Genomic DNA, 20,775 nt, shown 5'->3' with positions numbered 1-20,775 from the left:
GTTCCTTTTTGTTCCTTTTTGGGAACACCATAGTTGGGAGGTTTTGAATTTTTGACATTTCTTAAATTTCAAAATAAAAATTTGAAATAATCTCCCATAATAAGAAATACCCTTACCCCAGTGGAATTTTGGATTTGTTGGAAGGTTTTAGATTTCATATATCACGGGATCTATGCGTACTCTGTGAACAAATATAAAATTCTAAATACCCTTACCCTGGAAGGAATCTTGAAGTGGTCAACAATTATGATGAGATTTATTAACAAAATGATTTTGTTTATCGTTCTTTTAAAATCCGTCAGGGCTAGGGTTTACTTAAGCGTTTTATTTTTTTTTCTTTATTCCTTTTTGGGAACGCCATAGTTGGGAGGTTTTGAATTTTTGACATTCCTTTATTTCAAAATAAAAATTTGAAATCATCTCCCATAATAGATAATACCCTCACCCTAGTGGAATATTGGATTTGTTGGAAGGTTTTAGTTTTCATATTTAACAGGACCTAGAGGTACCATGTGAAAGGATATCTATTACAACATACCCTTACCTCAATGGAATCTTAAAATGGTCACATTATAGCCTTTTTTACTTTTTTAAAACTTTATTTTGAAACCAATTTTTTTATGATTAAAAAAATACTCTTACCCCAACGTGATTCTCCCTTTCATTCCCTTTTACAATTTACAATAATTCTTGATAGTTTCTGACTAAACACCTTTATTATTATTATGTAATCCCTTTTTTTCCCATTAGCCATTTTTTTTTTTTTTTATTTTTCACTTTTCTTAATCCCCAAAAAAAATTTATAGAAAACTATGCCTGTCTAGATGTGAACGTAGCAAACCACTATATATATATATATTTTTTAATAATGAAATGTTTGTCTGGATTTGAATGGGACCGATCTCGTCTTCATTAATTCATTCATTTGTTAGGAATTTCTTCCTATACATAACGACGGGATTAAGGGTTATTTTTATATATATTTACTTCACTATACCATAAATATTGAACTCTTCCCATTCATTTATTTTATTTATTGTTAATCTTCCATTTCAAATTTGAAAACGTTTTACATGATAACATAAAGTTTTATATGAATTTCATGACAAGTTTATAAATATCTGAAAGCTCATGAATTCCCAACAACCACGACTCTCCTTTTTACGGAATAACAGAATTCATAAACGAACTCAACACATTGTTCTCAGATCCATGTCCCCCAGTCCCCGACTGGTCCTCGTCACTGCTACTGCTATCAGACACCGACACCGACACCGAGTCACTCTCGCTTGCCTGCCTTGGTGCATACAAATCATCATCACTTTCGTCCGACCCCCACATCCCACTCTGCCCTGCCACCGTTTCTCCTGTTGAACCGTACGTCACCGCCGCCCGTCCATCTCCATCATCTTCCTCACTCCCGCTGTTGCTACTACTACTGTCGAACCCGCTTTCGTCCAATACCTGGCCCTCACCATCTACAGATGGTTGTCCCCACCCTTCAGCCCGTAAAACTTCCGCAATCCGTGCAAGCTCTTCCCGTGAAACTGCTGACGTCCCGCTCCCACTGCCTCGCTCAGACCCGTTGCCACTACGCCGCTCGGCACGGCCCTCCAGCGCAGCCACACTTTCCTGCATGAACCGTAGCGTGCGTTCAATCTCTTGTCTTGCCCGCCGTCTCTGCGCACGACCACTTGTGTTATCTCCGTTCGCCTCTTCTCCTTCTCCTTCTTCTTCATCTTCAGACTCTTCCGCGCTGCCGCGTTCCAGATCTCCACCTGCCTGCCGTCGTCGTCGTCGTCGTCGTCGCTGCCTCCGCTGCTGCTGTGTTTGCGTCAGAGGCGCTGGCCGGCCCCCATGTGCCTCCCAGTACCGTTCATGCGACGTCCATGATCGTGCAATTGTATGAAATACCTCAATGTTACGCACGTTCAGGTTCCCCGAGTACGACTCGTAAATGTTGTCTCCAGGCCTAGGTCCCGATGATGAGCTGGACGACGGCCGCAGGGGTAATGACGCCGGAGGTGATAACCTGGACGTTGGAGAGTGTTGTGTGGTAATGTTAGGTCTTGCAGAACTGGGACCTTCACCTGCATCGCGCACACCTGAGTCTGTATCTATTCCATGCTGTAATTCTTCTCTTAGGATTCTTGCTGTTTCTTGTACCTGTTCATAGCCTTCTCTATCATTATCAATCTGGCTATTTTCTTCTTCTTCTTCTTCCTCTGTGTTGGATTGTCTAGGTTGCTGGTCATTTCCGCCACCATTTTCGTCACTGTCCTTTTCTGCAAAGTTGAGCGCATACACAATGAGCTGAAGTGCAAGCACGCACGTGTCCAGGACGAGAAACGGCCACGCAGAGGCAAACGGTGGCGCGCCTACAAACTCAATCGTAAGCCCGCCGTGCAGAATGTTTCGTGGCGACTGATGGACAGTGTATGATGGAGAGCCGTTAGTAGATGCAGAGGAAAAAGATGAAGAAGACGCAGCACCAAACGTGGTTGGTGTGGCGTAGACTGGATGGGGGAAAGAGTGGAATGCATGGCGAAGGATACAATATGCGTTTGTAGCAATCACGAACCCGATTATAGGGCGGTGGTTTAGCTGGGGAGGAATTCGGACTTTGAGCAAGTGAGGTGATAAGAAGACCTAAAGGTGTGTCGTCAGTTGAGCGGGTTTATGCAGAGACTTTGTCTGACTTACCATTTGGACGAGGGCTCGCAGCAGGAAGCTGAACGTCGAGATGCTTAAAATGTTAATACAAAAGAATTAAAAAAAAGAAGTAAAAAAAAAAATGAAAAACATACTCATGGAGGTAAATGATAATGACATGTACAAAGAATAGTAAATCAAAGCTCTTGACGAGATGGCGCACAAACTGAGCATGCCGTGTGCCCGCAATTGTTCGCTGGAGCTGTGCCCAGTTAGCAGGGTTGGGCATTATGGAGAATAGTTTAATTCCTTTTTTTTATTTTTTATTTATTTTTTGTCTTATTTCTACGGGTATTCTAGGTAATGGATATTTTAAGGGAACGGGAACGGAAAAGTTGAAGATTTATTTTCTAGATCGTAGAGGGGGGTTTTGATTAGGATTATTTGGGATTTCGTTGAAGAAAGAAGCTTTATGGCGGAAAAGCAAAAAAAAAAAAAAAAAAAAGACAAGAAAAAGAGGGAAATGTCTGATATGAAATCACGTGGACATATTGATAAAAATGGGCAATGTGTGGAGTGGCAGATAGGTGGTTAGGGTTTATGAATCTTAACGATTAAGCTGCATCACAACCAGATGAGCCTGACCAATATCGTCTCAAATGTTAATAAGACTTAATCAGAAATCTCTTAATTCCATTAAGTACCATAATTTAATAAAATACTTTTAAAAAATTAATATTTGACATTTTATTAGTAAGATACCTAAGTTCTATTAACTAATACTTGCTGCAAGCCTGATACCTGCTCGGATTTCTTGTCCGATGATTCAAGAATATCAATTCCAGTAAAATGATCTAACCTAAATATTATCGTCATCTTTTGATGAAAGTTTGAAACCATTTTTTTTAAATCAGACGATAATTAGTACCAAACAAAGCAGAAAATGATAGGTCATGTACCAAGTTTTTTTTATTATATACCTAATTGTGTTTTGCTGTATCTAGCTTGTATTATTTTTTTTAAAGAACTAGATCTATTTCGCACCCTCCAGTTTGGAAATAGAGATCATGAAAAATTTTGAAATGTTTTATCTTACTTACAAGTTAAAATATAACTGATAAACTGACTTTCTTAAGTGGGTTAACGAAATTTATTGACGAAATTTATTGAGCTGTGACCTTTCATAACTGCCCTCCTATTTAACTTAAATAATACCTCAGTTTTCACAGAATACGCTTCAATGTCATCAAAACTTATTTGATAAAATAATGGAAATATTAGATAATAATGTGTTAAATTTTATGGGTGCTGCATTTTTTTTTTCTTTATGACTTTGAACGGAGATCCAGAGACTATAAAAAATTCTGCACACCATTGAGCTAAGGAATGAAAGTGCGATATTTGAAACATAAAATTTATAACAAATTAATTAGGGGATCAGTTTTTTTTTAATAATTTGTATAACCAACTTGGGGTTAAGTTTGATTCAGAAAAAAAAAAATGAAGACGTTAAAGATTTGATATGGCTCCGGGGTATACTCGTTCAATGAAAGGATGTAACAGGGAGCTTATAGGCTGTGCAAACGATGTGCTAACCACAAGCAAGGGAACGACCGATATTGTGACACCAAATAAAACAAGCTTTTAATAAGATTAGGTTAAATACTAAATCTAAATATTGATGATTGATGTACTTTAGTGGTGAACATGGTTTTTGAGATGGATTACTTGAGAAGCTTACACTGTTTAAAAGGAAATTAAAGATAAATTTAAACAATAATTTAATTCTATATGCTATGAAAACAAAATAAAAAGAAAAAAGAATATTGATGCTTTGAGGAAAGAAAAAAAAAAAATATTATATAAATATGAAAAAGCCGATATTGAATTGTCGAGATAGTATTGGCAAGCATGTATGTATCAAGACTGTGATTTTCCCTAATAAAGGACTGTGCGGCGTTTTTTTTTAAAAAAAAGGGTAACTATCTTTTTTTTTTTTTTTTTTTCTCTTCTAATCATTGCCTTTAAGGGAAAATTCCCGCCTTTTTTTCTTTGTTAAACATTTTGATAGTTTGATATTTTATTGAAATTTTTTTGTATAAAATGGGATTAAAGCCAATGGATCGTTAGTAATAAATATATGCTATCAAAGGTCCATGTGTAGAGTATATACAGGGACCAGTGGGACTAATGGAAGCATATGAATAAGGGGAAGATTTTTGAAAATGATTTAAAGATTTGAGACGAAATGACGATGAAAGAATTTAAAACAAGTGAAATATTAGAGTGGGGGGAATACTTAACCAAAACCCAAGTTAGAATTATCAAAATTATTGGAAACTCAAAAGATACTATATATATATTGATAAATTTATTAATATGATTACAATGCATTTCTAATACAAACAATTAAATCATTTAAAAGAGTTTTTTTTTTTTACAAATTTGTACATTTAAATGTGATTGATCTACTGATCCGTGGGGTTTATTATTATTATTATTATCATTATCTATATCAATGAATGGATCCATTAAAGTCTGGACTTTGTAAAATTTCAATTTTTGCATAAAAAACAACAACCTCTCCCCCCCCCACGTATAAAAAAAAATATTAAAAAATTTAAAATCGGAAAAAAAAAAAACGTTGAAGATTTTAATTTTTTTAATTTTTTTTTTGCAAAAGTTTATGAGCCGGACTGGTTGACTTAAAAAATTAAAATAATAAAAACTCAACTTAACCCTAACCCTAACCCATTTACATATATTTATTTATTTATTTATTTATTTATTTATTTATTTATTTCTCCTTCCCACCCTCCCCCACTCCTCATCGGCTGATAAAAAAAAAACCAAATTGAGAAAAAAAAAAAAAAAAAGCAGCACGGCTGAATTGTTTCTCCACCATTTCTAATTAAGATTAAAAAAAAAAAAAAAAAATTCGCAAATTTTACAGCAGAAAAATTTCCCCGGAATATGTTTTTTTATTTTTATTTTTATTTAAATAAAAATATTTCAAATTATAAATGAAAAAAAAAAAATTAAAAAATTAAAAAAATTTATAAACTTTTTTATTTTATTTTATTTTTTATTTAAGAGTTCACAAAATGATAACTTTTAAAAAAAAAAAAATACTCCTTTAAAATAACAAAAGTTTCACTTTCATTAAGACTTAAAAAGATCCTTTAAAAACTTTTTAAATATAAATAAATACGTATTCAAAGATTTTTTTAACCGTTAAATTTTTTTTTAATTTACTCTTCTTTTAAAATCTCATATCTCTACAGTTGTTGAATACAATCCTATTATTGTAAGCTTGGCTATATAGAGTTTTACAATATATATATATATATATATATTGGGTGATAGTAATAGTAGTAAGTATCTGGTACTGAATCAACTTGTAAGTACCTGAGAGCCCGTGCCAACTCCGACGTGGCTTATTATCATTGCTGAGCTCAAAACAAATCTACAGAAAAATTGGGACTTTAAAGAAAGCTTAATTAAATGTATATTTTTGTTTACTTTGCACAAATCCATTAAAAACAAAAAAAAAAATTAAAAGTCCTTTTTTTTTTTTAATACATTTGTTTGTCAGAACATGATGAAAAGTTTGGCAAGTGGACAGTCACCAGTAGTAGCAAAAGTGCCTTCAATTTTGTTTCTAAAAACTTTGTTATCATCTGCAAAAAAAAAAAAAAACATATTCACAATCAAATAGTACAATTCTAAATTTTAAAGACTTTTGACAAGTACAAGGATATTGCGTAATACACCGGCAAATTGTTCTGCTACGATTACATTATTATTTTAAAAGCATGAAGGTTAGTATATGAGCCTCTGATCATTAGATTATTCAAGAAGTTAGACTAGTTCCAGGTCTATTGTGCCGACTACAAAAACAAAAAAAAAGTTGGTTCTTTGCACAAACTTTCACGGAAAAATTGCTTCTAATTTAGGTTTTATTTTTTTGCAAATGTTTTATAAGTTAATGCTCACCTGGGGGGAAAAAAAAGAAAGTAAACCACTGGTGGTTCCACGATGTTTATATTAAATTGAAAACTAACAGGTATTTGTGTGAGGTCTAATACCACAAGACATTTTAAACGTTTTACTTTACTTTAATTTTCTTAAGTTATTTTTGAAAAGCTTGCTTTTTCTAGTCACCTTTAACCACATTTTGTTTCCAAAGAAAACTTTTATTGAACAAATTTACTACACAAACCCGGTATCAGGATTATGAATTATGGCCAGGAGATTATTTTTGGAGTTTACTAAAAAGAGACTTTAAGAAACCCAGCAGAAGAAAGAAAAAAAAAGAAAGTCTTATATTGTTATTCTGACTACAATAATTTAATACTTTAACTAATTAGTTATAAATGTGTTTTTTTTTTAAATAAACACTTGTGATATTTCAAAGCCCAAAATCAAGATAAAAAGTGTGAGAGAGATTGATAAAATCATTGTTGAAAGTATCTTAGAAAATTACAACCAATAAATTTAACCAAAACTTATTTTCATGTCTCAATCCTATGGGAAAAGAAAAAAAAAAAAAAAAAAAAAAAAAAACCCTCCTCGTTACGTTCCCTCAATCAGTTCTACCGATGTTATTCAGGAAATAGAACTCTGGTGGATATTCAGATCAGATCAGATCAGATCAGATTAGGTCAGATTGGTTTTGGTGACAAAGGGTTGATTGATGAATAAAGTGAACTAAATAATTGTTTTTGGGAAGATGATTTTTTTTTAAAAAAAAAAGAAAAAATTAAAGAATTAGAAATCAGTGGCTGAGGAGAAGAAGGGAAGCTTTGCCAAGGTTATATAGCATATATATATATATATATATATATATAAATAAAAAAAATAAATAATAAAAGAATAAAAAAAACAAAATAAAAAGGAGGAAGAGGGGAGGGAAATCAAGATGTAAAATTATTCAAATGACCATATTTAGACCTCATTTTTTTATTGATTTATTATTATTATTATTAATTTTTTTTTTACTTCAATTGAAGCCAAGATCTTTATTTTATTTTATTTTATTTTTGATTTATTTACGTGAAATGAGATAGTGGATGTGAAGAACAACAATTTTCAACATATAGTTAATTTAATAAATATAATGACGTTATATTTAAATATATAAATTTGTTTAACTTTTTTTTTTATTTCTTATACATAATTAATGGTGCCTCTGGATATCATGATAATCATCATAATAATCATCATATTCATAATCATATTCATAATCATGTTTTGTTTGTTCCTTTTATATATACTTTGTAATAACCATTTGAAAATATATTATACAAAAGTGCTGATAAAAAAAAAAAAAAAAAAAAAAAGAAAAAGAAAAAGAAAAAGAAAAATTCAAGTTTTGAAAATGGGTTACTGATAAAAATTTTATTAATTTTTTTTTTAATTTTTTTTTTTTTTCAAATTATAACTATATATATTTTATATTAAATTTAATTATATTCATAATTTTTTTTTTTAACACAAAAATTAACTATTCACAAAAATATATTTTTTATTTATTTATTTATTTAAAATTTTTTTTTTTTTTTTTTTTTTTTTTTTCAAAAAGCATTATCATTAATCAATTTCATTAATATTGGAAAAACAAAAAAAAAAAAAAAAATTTAATATTTTTTTTAATTTTTTTCATTTAATTTTTTTTTTTTTTGGAAAAATGAATCATGATTCATTTTTTTTTTTAACGACCATTTCCATTTCCATTTCCATTTCCAACTCCCACTGCTTCATTATTATTATTATTATTATTATTATTCCCCCCACTTGTTGTTCCATTATCACGTCCTCCTCCAGATTTCCCTTCATCAAACCCTTGACCTACTGATGAATCACTCTTCACTGCATGGAAAAAGGCCCGCCATTCGTTAGTCCCCACAAGATCCGGAACTAACCCGGACACCCCACCAAACTGATCGAAAAATGTCGGAGTACTTGCGCCGCCAACAACCGCTGCAACATGACCATCACCAGCCCCATTGTTGTTGCTGCTGCCGCCACTAGCCGCCCCCAGTACGCCATCAATGACGCCAGACGAAACACCATGGTGTCCGTGGTGATTCCCATGATGATTCCCTTGGTGATTCCCATGATGATTCCCATGATGATTCCCTTGGTGATTCCCTTGGTGATTCCCTTGGTGATTCCCTTGGTGATTCCCATGGCCATGGTGGTGCGAACCATAATCATTATTACTACTACTAGTAGTATTAGCTCCATTACTGTGGTGGCTGCCACTAACAAGGCCGAGGTTCATGCCGAGCCCACCAAGGCCACCCAACATAAATGGGATACTTGCAGATGAGGGGTTAAGAAACTCAGTAGCGTCGCCATCATTGTCACCATCCACATGGGAACCCGCTGAAGATGACGACCCCGCGTCACCCGATGCCCCGCTCGCGCTGCCGCGGTGCCCGCTGCCCATAGAGTACTTGGTCACAAAGTTGGCATAGTTTGATAACCCGTGGCTGCTGCTCCCGCCACTACTATTTCGGTGTTTGTCATGATGATTCTGCTGCTTATTATTATGCTTAGCCTCATCCCCAGACTTGTTACCCGATTTGTCGCCACCATCACCGCCCAGCCCAGAAGCTGCTGTTAAATAAGGCGTGGTTAGCATTAGCAAGTCCGACATGGCTTTGCGAGTAGTAGGTGTAGACTTGGCCTTAAGTAACCGTGGGTCATCATTAGCTGAAGAAGGACCATCAATATCGGAATCCATGGCTCTGCCGGTGGAATCGTCATTGTCATCACCGTGAGCACTAACGTTGCTGTTATTTCGCTGATGGTGGTGTTGGTGGTGTTGTTGCTGCTGCTGTTGATGTAGCTGCTGTTGATGCTGCTGCTGCTGCTGTTGATGTTGTTGCTGCTGTTGTTGCTGCTGCTGAAGATAATGTAGTTGATTAAGATAAGACTGAGCCCTGCTCAAAGTGTAGCCAAAAACACGATTGCTGATATTTTGCGGAGGCCGTGGAGCTTCATCCAAAGTGTAATAGTACCCTGGAGGTGTTCCAAACCCAGCCATGTCATTTTTCGGACTCTCTGAAGAATCATTGTTAGAACTTTGGTTCACAACACCTTGATTTTGATTTTGATTTTGATTTTGATTATTATTATTATTATTATTCATGTTGCGAGCATAAGCAAAAAAGTCTTCAGAATTGAAAAATGGCACAGTGTTGACACCAAGAGGGAAGTTATTCGACTCAATGTTATTATTTGTTGAGCGTATCTCATTATTGTTGACTGTAGAAATATTGCTCAAAAGCCCACCATTATTTAACGAAGTGGAATTCATCATGGCCCGATGACGGTTAAGGTTGCGCTGCAAAGACGGGCGCCATACAGTTTCAGCCACGTCATTTCCTGAAGCCATGGGCTTGAGCTCTGAGTTGCTAAATCCACGTGTGATGGCCTCCACAATATCAAAGGGAGGATAGGTGGAAATATCACTTTCTGGGAGATTTGTTCCAGAAGCGGGAAGAGCGCCAGAGACTGTGTGGTGGACGCTGCTCCCATGTCGGCCAGAGGAAACAGCCTTGGAAATGTTATTGTTGCGAGTGTTGGCGGCCAGCGCCGCAATTCCAGCAGCAATAACAACAGGGTTTTGTGAGTCCGACTCACTTTTGTGAAGAGTGCTGCGAATGTCAAGAACTGGTGAATCAGTATGACTTGTTGCACAAGTTGGGGATATCTCTGGTTTGATGAAGGAAGTAACTGTTGGAGAGGAAACCTTAGATTGTGGTCGAGACCCTTCTTTGGAATTACTTGCCATCAAGGAGTTGATAGGAGTGGTTGCCCCACTGGGGATGGCACTACCATATGCAGACATTACTCGAGAGTTGTCAGAAAAGCCATAGCGGCCCTTATTCATGAGCCGTGTGATAATGGCAAGGGCACGCTTTGCGCACTCATAAGCGGAGCTCATTGCAGCAAGAGCCTCGCAACATGTTTTGAGTCCTTGGGTAGCGTTAACTTTGTTCATACCAGTATCATTCCAAGCGCTATTTAAATGTACTGTGGCTGCTGAAAATGCCATGTGGACAGCGGCCGGGTGAATACGGCGTAAAGTGTACCAAGAATGGTGGTACCGAGCAAGCAAGTTGGAGATTCCCAGAGCAGCTTGGCGGCACAAATCTGCAGCGTGGTTTGCTGCTGGCAGATTGTTAGGCATGTACATGAAGGGTCTGTGGAGATAGATGAGAGTTAAGTGGTATTGAAGGTGGATGAGGACAATGTGAGCAATGACTGGTTTTTGAGAGTTGGGGGAGCACAGGAGTGGAGATGGGAGGGTAGTGTACCATTGAGCTAGCTTGATGTGCATTTGAGAAGCAAAAGCCCAGAGGCTATTGAGAGAGCGGGTTTGAGAGGTGGCATACATGACTTCTTGGATTTCAGCATTGAGGATAGCTAGTTGAATGAGATAGACATTTGTTGTACGAGTGCGAGTGAGTGCGGTATATTCTTTCCAAATGTTGGGCAGATCGACATCGGGGGCAATGTATGGGACCCAAGTATCAGGGGCGAATGAGGAGGAAGAGGAAGAGGAAGAGTCAGAGGAAGCCAATAGCTGAGAGCCAGTTGTGCCTGTTGCAGAGTCTCCACCTGCAGCGGTGCTTGAAGAAGGACCTCCCGTGGAAGAGCTATTTAAGTTTGTTGTAGAAACAGCTTCATCAATATCTTTTGGACGTTGAACTTGGACATCGGCCAAGCGGATTGAGGAGGATCTTCCAAGGTAAAAGGACCAAAGACGATCTGTTAGAAAGCACCCCCAAAAGGTTATTTGACGCATATAGGCTTCTTCTTCAGAGATGAGACCTTGCTCGACCCATCGCTTTGAGTCCAGATGATAACCCAACTCTATAGCCATTCGGATAGCCATACCGGAGTAGATCCAGCCGCGAGTATCACGGTCAGAGACACCTTCATAGAGACCCAAAATGGCAGCGGCTTGGACAGTAGTGATTTGGGGTTCTTCCATTTCGAGGTCGAGAAGAATGCGGGCTTTGATGTGGTATTGATGGCCATTGTAGAGGTCGTCGAGGAGAGAGGCAATAGCCAGCATTGAGTAGAGGAGTAGGGGTGAAAAGTATTTTGTAGGGCCTCTTGCTAGGTTGTTGAAGGTGTCATTGGAAGAAGCATCTGCGCTTCCACTAGTTGAAGGTCTGTTTGAAGAAAAAGAAGAAGAGGTAGAAGCATGATCATCTGAGAGGTAGTAAGTCTCCATGTCTCTTAAAAAGAGTTTTTTATCAGTGAGGGCATAAAAGGGATGTATCCAAGTCCAGTAAAGGTTGAGGAGATGATCACGCTGTTTTGGGTCAATATTGTATTCGATACCTGCATCTTCAATAGCTTTACGACCTTTGGCAACAATGTCTGATGTTGGTTTGCGGGTCCATATTGTAGAAGATAAAAAGTGGAAATTGGAAGTAGGGCCAAAATAGCGCAAGCCAGTTTCAGTCATTGAGAGGTCACCAACACGAGCAGCCAATTTTTCGACAAAGTCAGAAGATCGATGGATATTTTCTGCGGAAATCTGTTGACCGTCTGGACCGGTTGTATTAGATTCAATTGATCGGTTGGGGTCGTTGTTGTCACTTTCAAGGAGAAGGTTTGAGGAGGAGTCTTCATGGACAGGGATATCAGTTGCAGGATCAAACTCTATGTTTGATTCAGTGAGGAGATTTTCGAGGATGCGGATGCGAGAGTTTAAAGCATCAATGTATTCTTTTGGGTATGGTTTACGTTTATCATTGTGGAAGACAAAAGTACATTCATCCTTGTAGAGTTCGCAGTTTAAGCAGCGGGGTTTTCTTCCGTCACACTATTATTATTATTATTATGATTATTATTATAATGAGGTTAGAAATTGAAAAATTGAAAAATTGAAAAATTGAAAAATTGAAAAATTGAAAAATTGAAAAATTGAAAAAAAAAATAAAAATAAAAATAAAAATTTTTTAAAAAATAAAAAAAAATAAAAATAAACACACCTTTACTTTACGAGCTCGACATCCTAAACATGCAACTGACATGCGTTTACGCTTTGCAGGAGTTTCTTCATCATTATTTTTATCTTTTAAAGATTTTGTTGATGTTGTTGATGGAGGTTTTGCTGGGGCAGTTGAAGAGTCTTGAGAATCATTTTCTGGGGCTTTACGTTTCCGTCTTCTTACTGGTTGTTTTTTTTGTTGTTGTTGTTGTTGTTGTTGGTCCTTTTGAGATGTTGAAGTAGGTTGAGTAGAATTTGATGCAGTTGAAGTGACAGATGACATAGAATTTGGAGTGGAAACTACAACGGGGGAGAGAGAATCCGGTTCTAGCTTAATTGTAGATGGAGGGTTTGTTGAGGATGAAGACATGGTTTGATCTATGATTATGACTGAGTGAGGAGAAACTGAGCGAGTACGTGATGAAGCTGGGGTTGAAGAATTTGTTGAAGAATTAGAGGTTGAATTTGAGGAAGAAGAAGAAGAAGAAGAAGAAGAGGATATTGAATTTGAAGAGAATGATTGTTTTGAGAAAGAACGGATTGAAATATTGTTTGAGTTGATGATATCATTTATTGAGAGTCTGGATGACTTTCTAGATGGTTGAGGAGATGAAGATTGTTTTGTTGGTTGAGTTGAAGATGGTGGAGAAGTTGGATTACAAGTAGATGATGATGATGATGGTGGCGGTGGTGGTGGTGAGATTTTTGGCTGGTTGTCTGTGAGCTTAGGACTTGAGCCTTTGCTGAGACTTTTTTGCCTTTGAGAGTAAAGATCAGTAGTAGAAGTTTTGGTAGGTTTTAAATGGTTAGATGTGATAGTATGATTATTATTTCTATGATGGTTGGTATTTTTATTTTTATTTTTGTTATTATTATTATTTTTATTATGTTGATAAAAATGTGGTAAAGAAGAAGAAGAAGAAGAAGAAGAAGAAGAGGTTGTGGTGGAAAAAGAATTTGAATTTGTACTTTTATTTGTGGTTGTGGTGGTAGAAGAAGAAGTGGAGGTGGTAGAAGAAGAAGAAGAAGAAGAAGAGGAGGAGGAGGAGGGAAAGCTTTGAAGAATCTTTGCTAGTGATTGAGCAGTAGAAGAAGACGAAGAGGGTGGCCTTGTGGCATCTTCAGTAGTTGTTGCCATGACTAAGCTAATTGTTGTATATAAGGTAATATTTATTAATTTAATTTATTAAAATTTAAAAAAAATTTTTTTTTTTTTTTTTTTTTTTTGTTGAGAGAGGGGTGTGATTATGATTTGAAAAAAAAAAAAAAAAAAAAAAAAAAAAAAAAAAAAAAAAAATACTTTAAAGTATTTAATATATATATATATAAAAAAAATTTTATTGATTTTTTTTTTTTAATTTCATAAAAATCCGGTTTTTTTTATATAAAAAAATAAAAAATCTAAGATTCTTAAAAAAAAAAAAAAATAAATAAAAATAAAATAAACAAAATGGGATTTTTTTGTTTATATAAAAAAATTTTAAAATTTTAACATTTAAAATAAATAAATTGATAATTAAATTTTTTTTATTTTTTTTTTTACAAACATATGCTCCTTTTTTTAAATAAAAAATAAATAAATCTGTGAGTGTGAAAAAGGCGGGGCTTTTTTTTTTTTTTTTTTTTAAATTTTGTAAATTTTTTTTTTTTTTTTTTTTTTAATATTTGAAATATTAAAAAGACTTGAAAGGTCCCAAATGAAATTTTTACTAAAAAAAAAAAAAAAAGAAGAAGAAGACTTGCCTCAAGTTTTTATTTTTATTTTAATTTTAATTTAATTTTTATTTAATTTTTATTTAATTTTTATTTAAACTATTTCAATTCTTCATTCATTCATTCTACTCAATATTCAATATTCAATGTTCAATATTCAATGTTCAATAAAAACAAAAAAATACACTTTAAACCTTTTTAAAATTTTCAATTTGAATCGGCTTTACCCCGGATTTTTATTGTTACTTGTCCTGGCAAAGAATGAACAATTATTTGGTACCTGCAATTTTGTATTATTTTGTAGCAAACAAAAATGCAACTTTTTTTTTTTCATTTATTTATTTATTTAAATCAATCAATCAATTAATCATTTCAATTCTTTATAGTAAAAAAAAATGTCATTTTTTTTTTTTTTTTTCAATTATTCAATCATCATCATTCAAATTAAAGTGACAAAGTGACAAAGTGACAAAGTGACAGACTGACAGACAGAAATTAAAAACGTACATATTCATTTTTTTTTTTTTTTCTTTTCAAACAAAATGATCTCGGAAAACGTCACCCGGGGGCTTCTTTTGGACTAAAATTTTTGTCCCCCTCTTTTTTTTTTTTTTTGGATTTAAAATTTTCATGCGGCGCATATATATTTTAAATAAATTAAAATAAATTAAAATAAATTAAAATAAAATAAAATAAAATAAAATAAATTAATAAAGAAGAAAACCTCCCCTCCCCCTCCAACCCAAACCCAAACCCCAAACCTAACCCTAATCTATTATTATTATTATTATTATTATCATTATTACACTCCCCACCTACAGTACTTAACTTGTATATACCAACCCCCCCCCCCCCACAATGAAGCTTTAGTGGGGTCCTTTCTGCCTTTATTACTAGAATAACCGATTATTTACTACCAAAAAAAAAAAAAAAAAAAAAAAACAATAATTATATATTGAAATTTTAAATTAAAAAAAATTAAAAAAAAATTTAAATAAATAAAAATAAAAGTTAAAATAAAAAAAAAACATTCAGGGGCCGCGCGTAGCATCTTCCAGAGAAAAACCCATATAAACTAGAATAAATAATATAAACTTTAACCGAAAGATTTAATATCAAAAAAAAAAAATAAATAAAATAAAATAAAATAAATCTACTCCGGGACTTTTAATTGTTTAAATTTTTTTTTCCGTAATCTATTCTTATAAAAAACAAAATTCAACTTTTTTTTTTAATAATAAAACCTCAATTTCAATTTCATTTATTTATTTATTTTTTTTTTTTCAATTCTTTTAAAAAAAAAAAAAAAAAAAAAAAAAAAAAAACCTTTTCATAATATCCATATTTTAAAAAAAACAATTTGAATTGTTTTTTTTTTTAAACAGTTTTGCTTTAAAGCATTTAACTCAATGTAAAAAAAAAAAAAAAAATTCATAATTATAATTAAAGCCAAGCAATTGGAAAAGTACACAACTCTGTCGATATAATGTTGTTGTTGTTGTTGTTGTTGTTGTTGTTGTTACTTTAATAATTGTATATACACACATAATAACTTCTCGCTTTTTGTGATCCTTGGATCATCACTTTCTTTCTTAATTACCATTACTGTTCTCTTTTTAATTTTTTTTTTTTTACTCATAACAATCTATTTATTATTATTATTATTATATATATATATTTTTTTTACTCTATTTCCCCAGATTTTCCATAAATGAATCAATGCTTTTACCTAATAAAAAAAAAAATTCCCTCCACTAAATAACAAAAAAAAAAAAAAAAAAATTCTTTCTTAATTTTTCCTTTCCCCACTTATCCAATGCCGCTTATCCAGATATCCTGTGATATTCCTTCTTCCATATTATATATTCTTCTATATACTACGTAGTATACTACTAAATTTTTTTTTATGTGACTTCTAATAGAAAAAACAAAATTCTGTTTCTTCTTCTTATTGTTATTGTTATTGTTATTGTTATTGATATTGATATTGATATTATTATTACACACTCTCTCTACATTACATTAATAGCCTTCTAACCAGTTACTACTATACTATATTATTCCTATACTATATACTACTCAATCAATCAAACATTGCCAATCACCAATTTCTCCTCTTTATGCACATGCCAAATATATACAATCAATAAATAATAGAAATACAAAAAAAACTTCTTTAATTTTTAACCCTTTAAATAAATTTTTATTTTATTTTTTTTCATTATTCTATTCCTCTTCTCCGAGACCTCATTTATTTATTTATTTTTTTTTTTTTTTTGAAATAAACAATTATAATTGTTTATTCAAATATTTCAAAATACATCTTTTATCTTAATTTATTTATTTATTTATTTATTTATTTATTTTTTAACCCCTCCATTTATCGCTTATTTGTCCTTTTTTTTTTTTTTTAATATCAAAAGCAATCCTCTCTTCCATCTTGAATTGAAGATTTTCTTGACAAAACAATTAACATAAATAGACTTAACAAATTGATATAAAAAAAGAAAACTAAATATATGAATATTAAAACAAAAATAAATAAAGAAAAAAAAAACTCTTGAATTACAATGGTTTTTACAATTCAATGATAATAACTGTTGTTTAATAATTGACAACTTTATGGAAATTTCAAATAAAATAAAATAAAATAAAATAAAATAAAAACATCTCCAATTTGTGGAAAATGAAAAAAAAAAAAAAAAAAAAAATGAATACCCCTCCAGAAAGATGTAGATTTTTCCGTTTAAAAAAAAAAAAAGAAACCTTTACTAATAATATTTTTAAAAAAAAAAAATAGTATCAAATCAAATAACAACTTGACCTCTCTGGAGAAACGGAACAATCCCTCTTACGGAACTATTTTTTTTTTAGTAAAATAAAAATTAAAATAATAATAATAATAATAAAAAGCCAAATTATGCTTATATATTTTACTCAAAGAGGGGCACTGGTTAAAAATAGTTGTCATTCAATTCAATTTAAACAAAATATATAAAAAAAATGGCTTTTTGTTCATATTAAGACATTTTTTACATTTATGCAATTAATCTTTTTTAAAAGCATAAAAATATTGGCTTTTTATATATATATATATATATATTTTTAATGAATCTATAAGTAATACTTATATATATATATATATATATATATATATATATATATAACTACAAATTAGAACCCCTTTTTTTTTAAAAAATTAAATATTAAACCGGATTTTCCCGTTCAATTGAACCTTTATTGAAAAATCATTAAATCATTGAAAACTGTAGCTGATTCATATTCCTATTTGAAAAACCAATTCTGTTTGATTTTCAAAAACTTAAATATCTTATGAATTGTCATCTCTTTTTCTTTAAAAAAAAAAAAATATGAATACACTTATATTCTGTTTTTTCTCTGTTGTTTTTATTTTATTTATTTATTTATCTCTCTTTTTTGTTTCATTTCTACACTTCTTTTAATTGAGTCTTTAAAAAAAAAATTCAATTTTAAAACCCCTTTTTATTATTATTAAATCTTCATTCTTTTTGTTTTTCTCCATCATTTTTGGTGGAATCTGTTATCCAGGGTCCTCGTTTGTTTACACACAAAACTAGGATCTCAATGTCCACAAAAGAAGTCTTTAATCACACTCATTAGTATAAAAAGTCACGTGAACACAATTGTGTTACCCATTTTTTCTTGAACCGAAAAAAAAAAAAAAAACAAATTAAACGGATTTTCATTTAAAGACTGAGTTAATCATGGAAAAACAAACAAATCTAATATATTGTTCATAATTAAGACTATCGATTTTTAATCCTAATTTTTAAATATATTATTGACTTTAAATTTTAATGAAATTAAAAATCAATACCTGTGACTTTGAAAAAAAAAAAACCCCTTAACATTAATACTATATTTAGTTAAAATCACGGTTAAACATTTATACATCTATTTCAACAAGTCAAAAGAATTCCTTAGATATTAGCAAAAAAGAATCTTCACTAAAAATCAGATTAAACAAATGTCAATTTTTTTTTTCTTTTCTCTTTAAAAAAAAATTATCTATTTTCACAAATCACCTTTTTTAAATTTCTTTAATTTTCTTTCAATAATATGTCATCAGTATCAAAAAAAAAAAAATTTAAACTACCTTAACCATTTATAAATACCATTTGTCAATCAGATTATAAACTTATTTTTTTTATGTTATTATTTTATTCTTGTTAAAAATTAAAAAAAAAAAAGAAAAAACACTTTTGTTTTTTTTTTCTTGGAATTTATATTTAAAAAAACGTTCATCTCCATTTCAACAATATTGTTAATGACCTTTTTTTCTTTCATTGATTTCTATAACATTTAAAGCTCTTTTTTGAAAACAAAAATATAAAAAAAAAAAAAACAAATTCATTCAAAAGAAAAAAATGAAATTCTATAAACTTATTTAAGGAAAAAAAAAAAAAAAGAAATCATCCTCCTCTGAAAAACAAACAATTGGGCAACTGCAATTATTCACAAACACATACACACAACAGCAAGTTAAACAGCCGTGCAAAATTTCAGTGGTTGACTGGCTGGTTTAGAAAAAAAAAAAAAATTTATATATTTAGGCGTCGGAGGTTTTTCCTACGCCGCACATACCCATTTACGGAAAGGTATTTCATTAATAGAAACAGAAACAAAAATGAAAATGAAAATGAAAATGAAAAAAAGAAACAAAAAAATTTCATTATCGAAGGAAGTTTAATGATATTAAACTGAAATTTTTGTTTTTTTTCCTTTTTTTAATCCTTTAGAAAAAATTTTTTTTTTGATTTATTTGAAATTTTTCTTATCAAAAAATCTTAGTTTTTTATGATGACTGGATTTAAGATAGAAAAAAAGAAAAAAAAAAAAAAAAATACTGGGTGTGATTACAATACGGGAACGAGTTTCCTAAATCTACTAAACACCTTTTGTGGTGTTGTTATCGCAATGCATATAAAATCACTCACAAAAACTTGGAATGCCCACTAAAATAATCATGAGGAAACAAAAAAAATTTTTTAATATGTTAATTCCTTTAATAATAAAAAAAAAAAAAAAAAAAAGGATTTACATTTTCAACAGATACTCAAATGTTTGAAAACTTTAAGAAATTTCATCATCTTTCTTCTGAGTTAATACCATGAAACGTTGAAACTTTATATCAACTTACAATCTTAGCTTCTTTTTTTTTGTTTTTTTTTTTTTGAATTCCTAGGCTTATGATTTTTATGTTTACCTAAAATTATTCCAGGAAGATAAATCAATTTTAGTAGCAGTTAAATTGGCTTAAAAAATGTTTTTTTTTTAATACGGTATTTATCTAATAGTAGTTTATTGAAAGAAAAAAAGAATGTTCAACAAGATGATTGATAAAACTAATATTAGTTAATTTCATTTCTATATGTCTAGAAAATGATAATAATATTATACAATTGTTATGGAATCATCTTTAGAAAACCCATGATTTTAGTCAATAATAATAAACTTAATTAGACTTAATCTTTGAAACAAACATATGTCTAGTTAAATCAACCGGATCTTTAAAATATCAGAAAGTTTTCTTATTAAAACAAAACTCATGGTATATTTGGGTATCAATTTGATGATTTAAAATTTTTTTTTTAAAAAGTTTGAAAGTTTACTTATTTGACATCTTGACTTTTTAATATGTTTAAACGTTCTGTCAAAAAAAAAAAATTTCAATTCGAAATAAAACTAACTTCATCATTGCCTACATATGCAATGTAAACAACAATTTAATCTCTCACTAATATTTAAATTCAAATCTTTAAAGAATTAAATCATTTATTTAAATATATCAATTTTTGATAAATTTACTTTTAAAAAGTACTTTTTTATCTTTTTTTTTTTTTTTTTTGTTTTATGTTTTATAATTTCTCATGATATGTTTAAAGAGGAACCCCCCACGCAATCATTACCAAATAATTCCACATTTCTTTCAAGCAATAAAAACAAAAGTCAATTCAAAAACAAAAAACAAAAAACAAAAAAAAAAAACATATTGAAATCTTTGAAAAATCTTCTAAATTCTTTTCATTAATGATTGAAAAAAAAAATAAAATCCTCCGTTTAGTTCCTATCAAAGCAACTAAAATAAGACTTTCTTTCCTAACCTCCTCCTCCTCCTCTTCTTCTTTGGGCGCTTATTACTGGGTACATTCTAGCGCGCTAAAAAGAGCCCGCTATTGTGGTGGCTGCCACCATTGTATATGGTGCCATTTTGTCTTCACTCTCTATATTAGATAAATTATTTATATAATAAATATAAATACTCCCTTAACTTCCGTTATCCATTCACCAACAAATCTTTGCTTTTAAAACTCTTTCCCCCCACAACCATCACCATCATCTACACA

The 20,775-nt window shown here is 31.3% G+C and overlaps 2 protein-coding genes across 2 annotated transcripts; both read right to left on the bottom strand.

Moving 5' to 3' along the window:
- Positions 1-1,161: 1,161 nt before the first annotated feature.
- SAPINGB_P005473 (uncharacterized protein) lies at positions 1,162-2,941 on the bottom strand (the record flags this gene model as incomplete). The annotated part of the gene is made up of 3 exons (XM_032000187.1): positions 1,162-2,649; positions 2,704-2,746; positions 2,808-2,941. 3 exons carry the CDS (start codon positions 2,939-2,941, stop codon positions 1,162-1,164), a joined length of 1,665 nt encoding a protein of 554 aa, XP_031856078.1.
- Positions 2,942-8,365: 5,424 nt separating this feature from the next.
- SAPINGB_P005472 (uncharacterized protein) lies at positions 8,366-13,043 on the bottom strand (the record flags this gene model as incomplete). Its single annotated transcript, XM_032000186.1, has 2 exons — positions 8,366-12,505; positions 12,675-13,043. The coding sequence occupies 2 exons, from the start codon at positions 13,041-13,043 to the stop codon at positions 8,366-8,368; spliced, it is 4,509 nt and encodes a 1,502-aa protein (XP_031856077.1).
- Positions 13,044-20,775: the final 7,732 nt, after the last annotated feature.

The sequence above is a fragment of the Magnusiomyces paraingens genome (assembly GCF_902498895.1).
Source record: "Magnusiomyces paraingens strain CBS 517.90 genome assembly, contig: contig4, whole genome shotgun sequence".
In the NCBI taxonomy this organism is placed as follows: domain Eukaryota; kingdom Fungi; phylum Ascomycota; class Dipodascomycetes; order Dipodascales; family Dipodascaceae; genus Magnusiomyces; species Magnusiomyces paraingens.
Note: the sequence above shows the minus strand (reverse complement) of the source record. Positions and strands in the feature narration are given on the sequence as shown.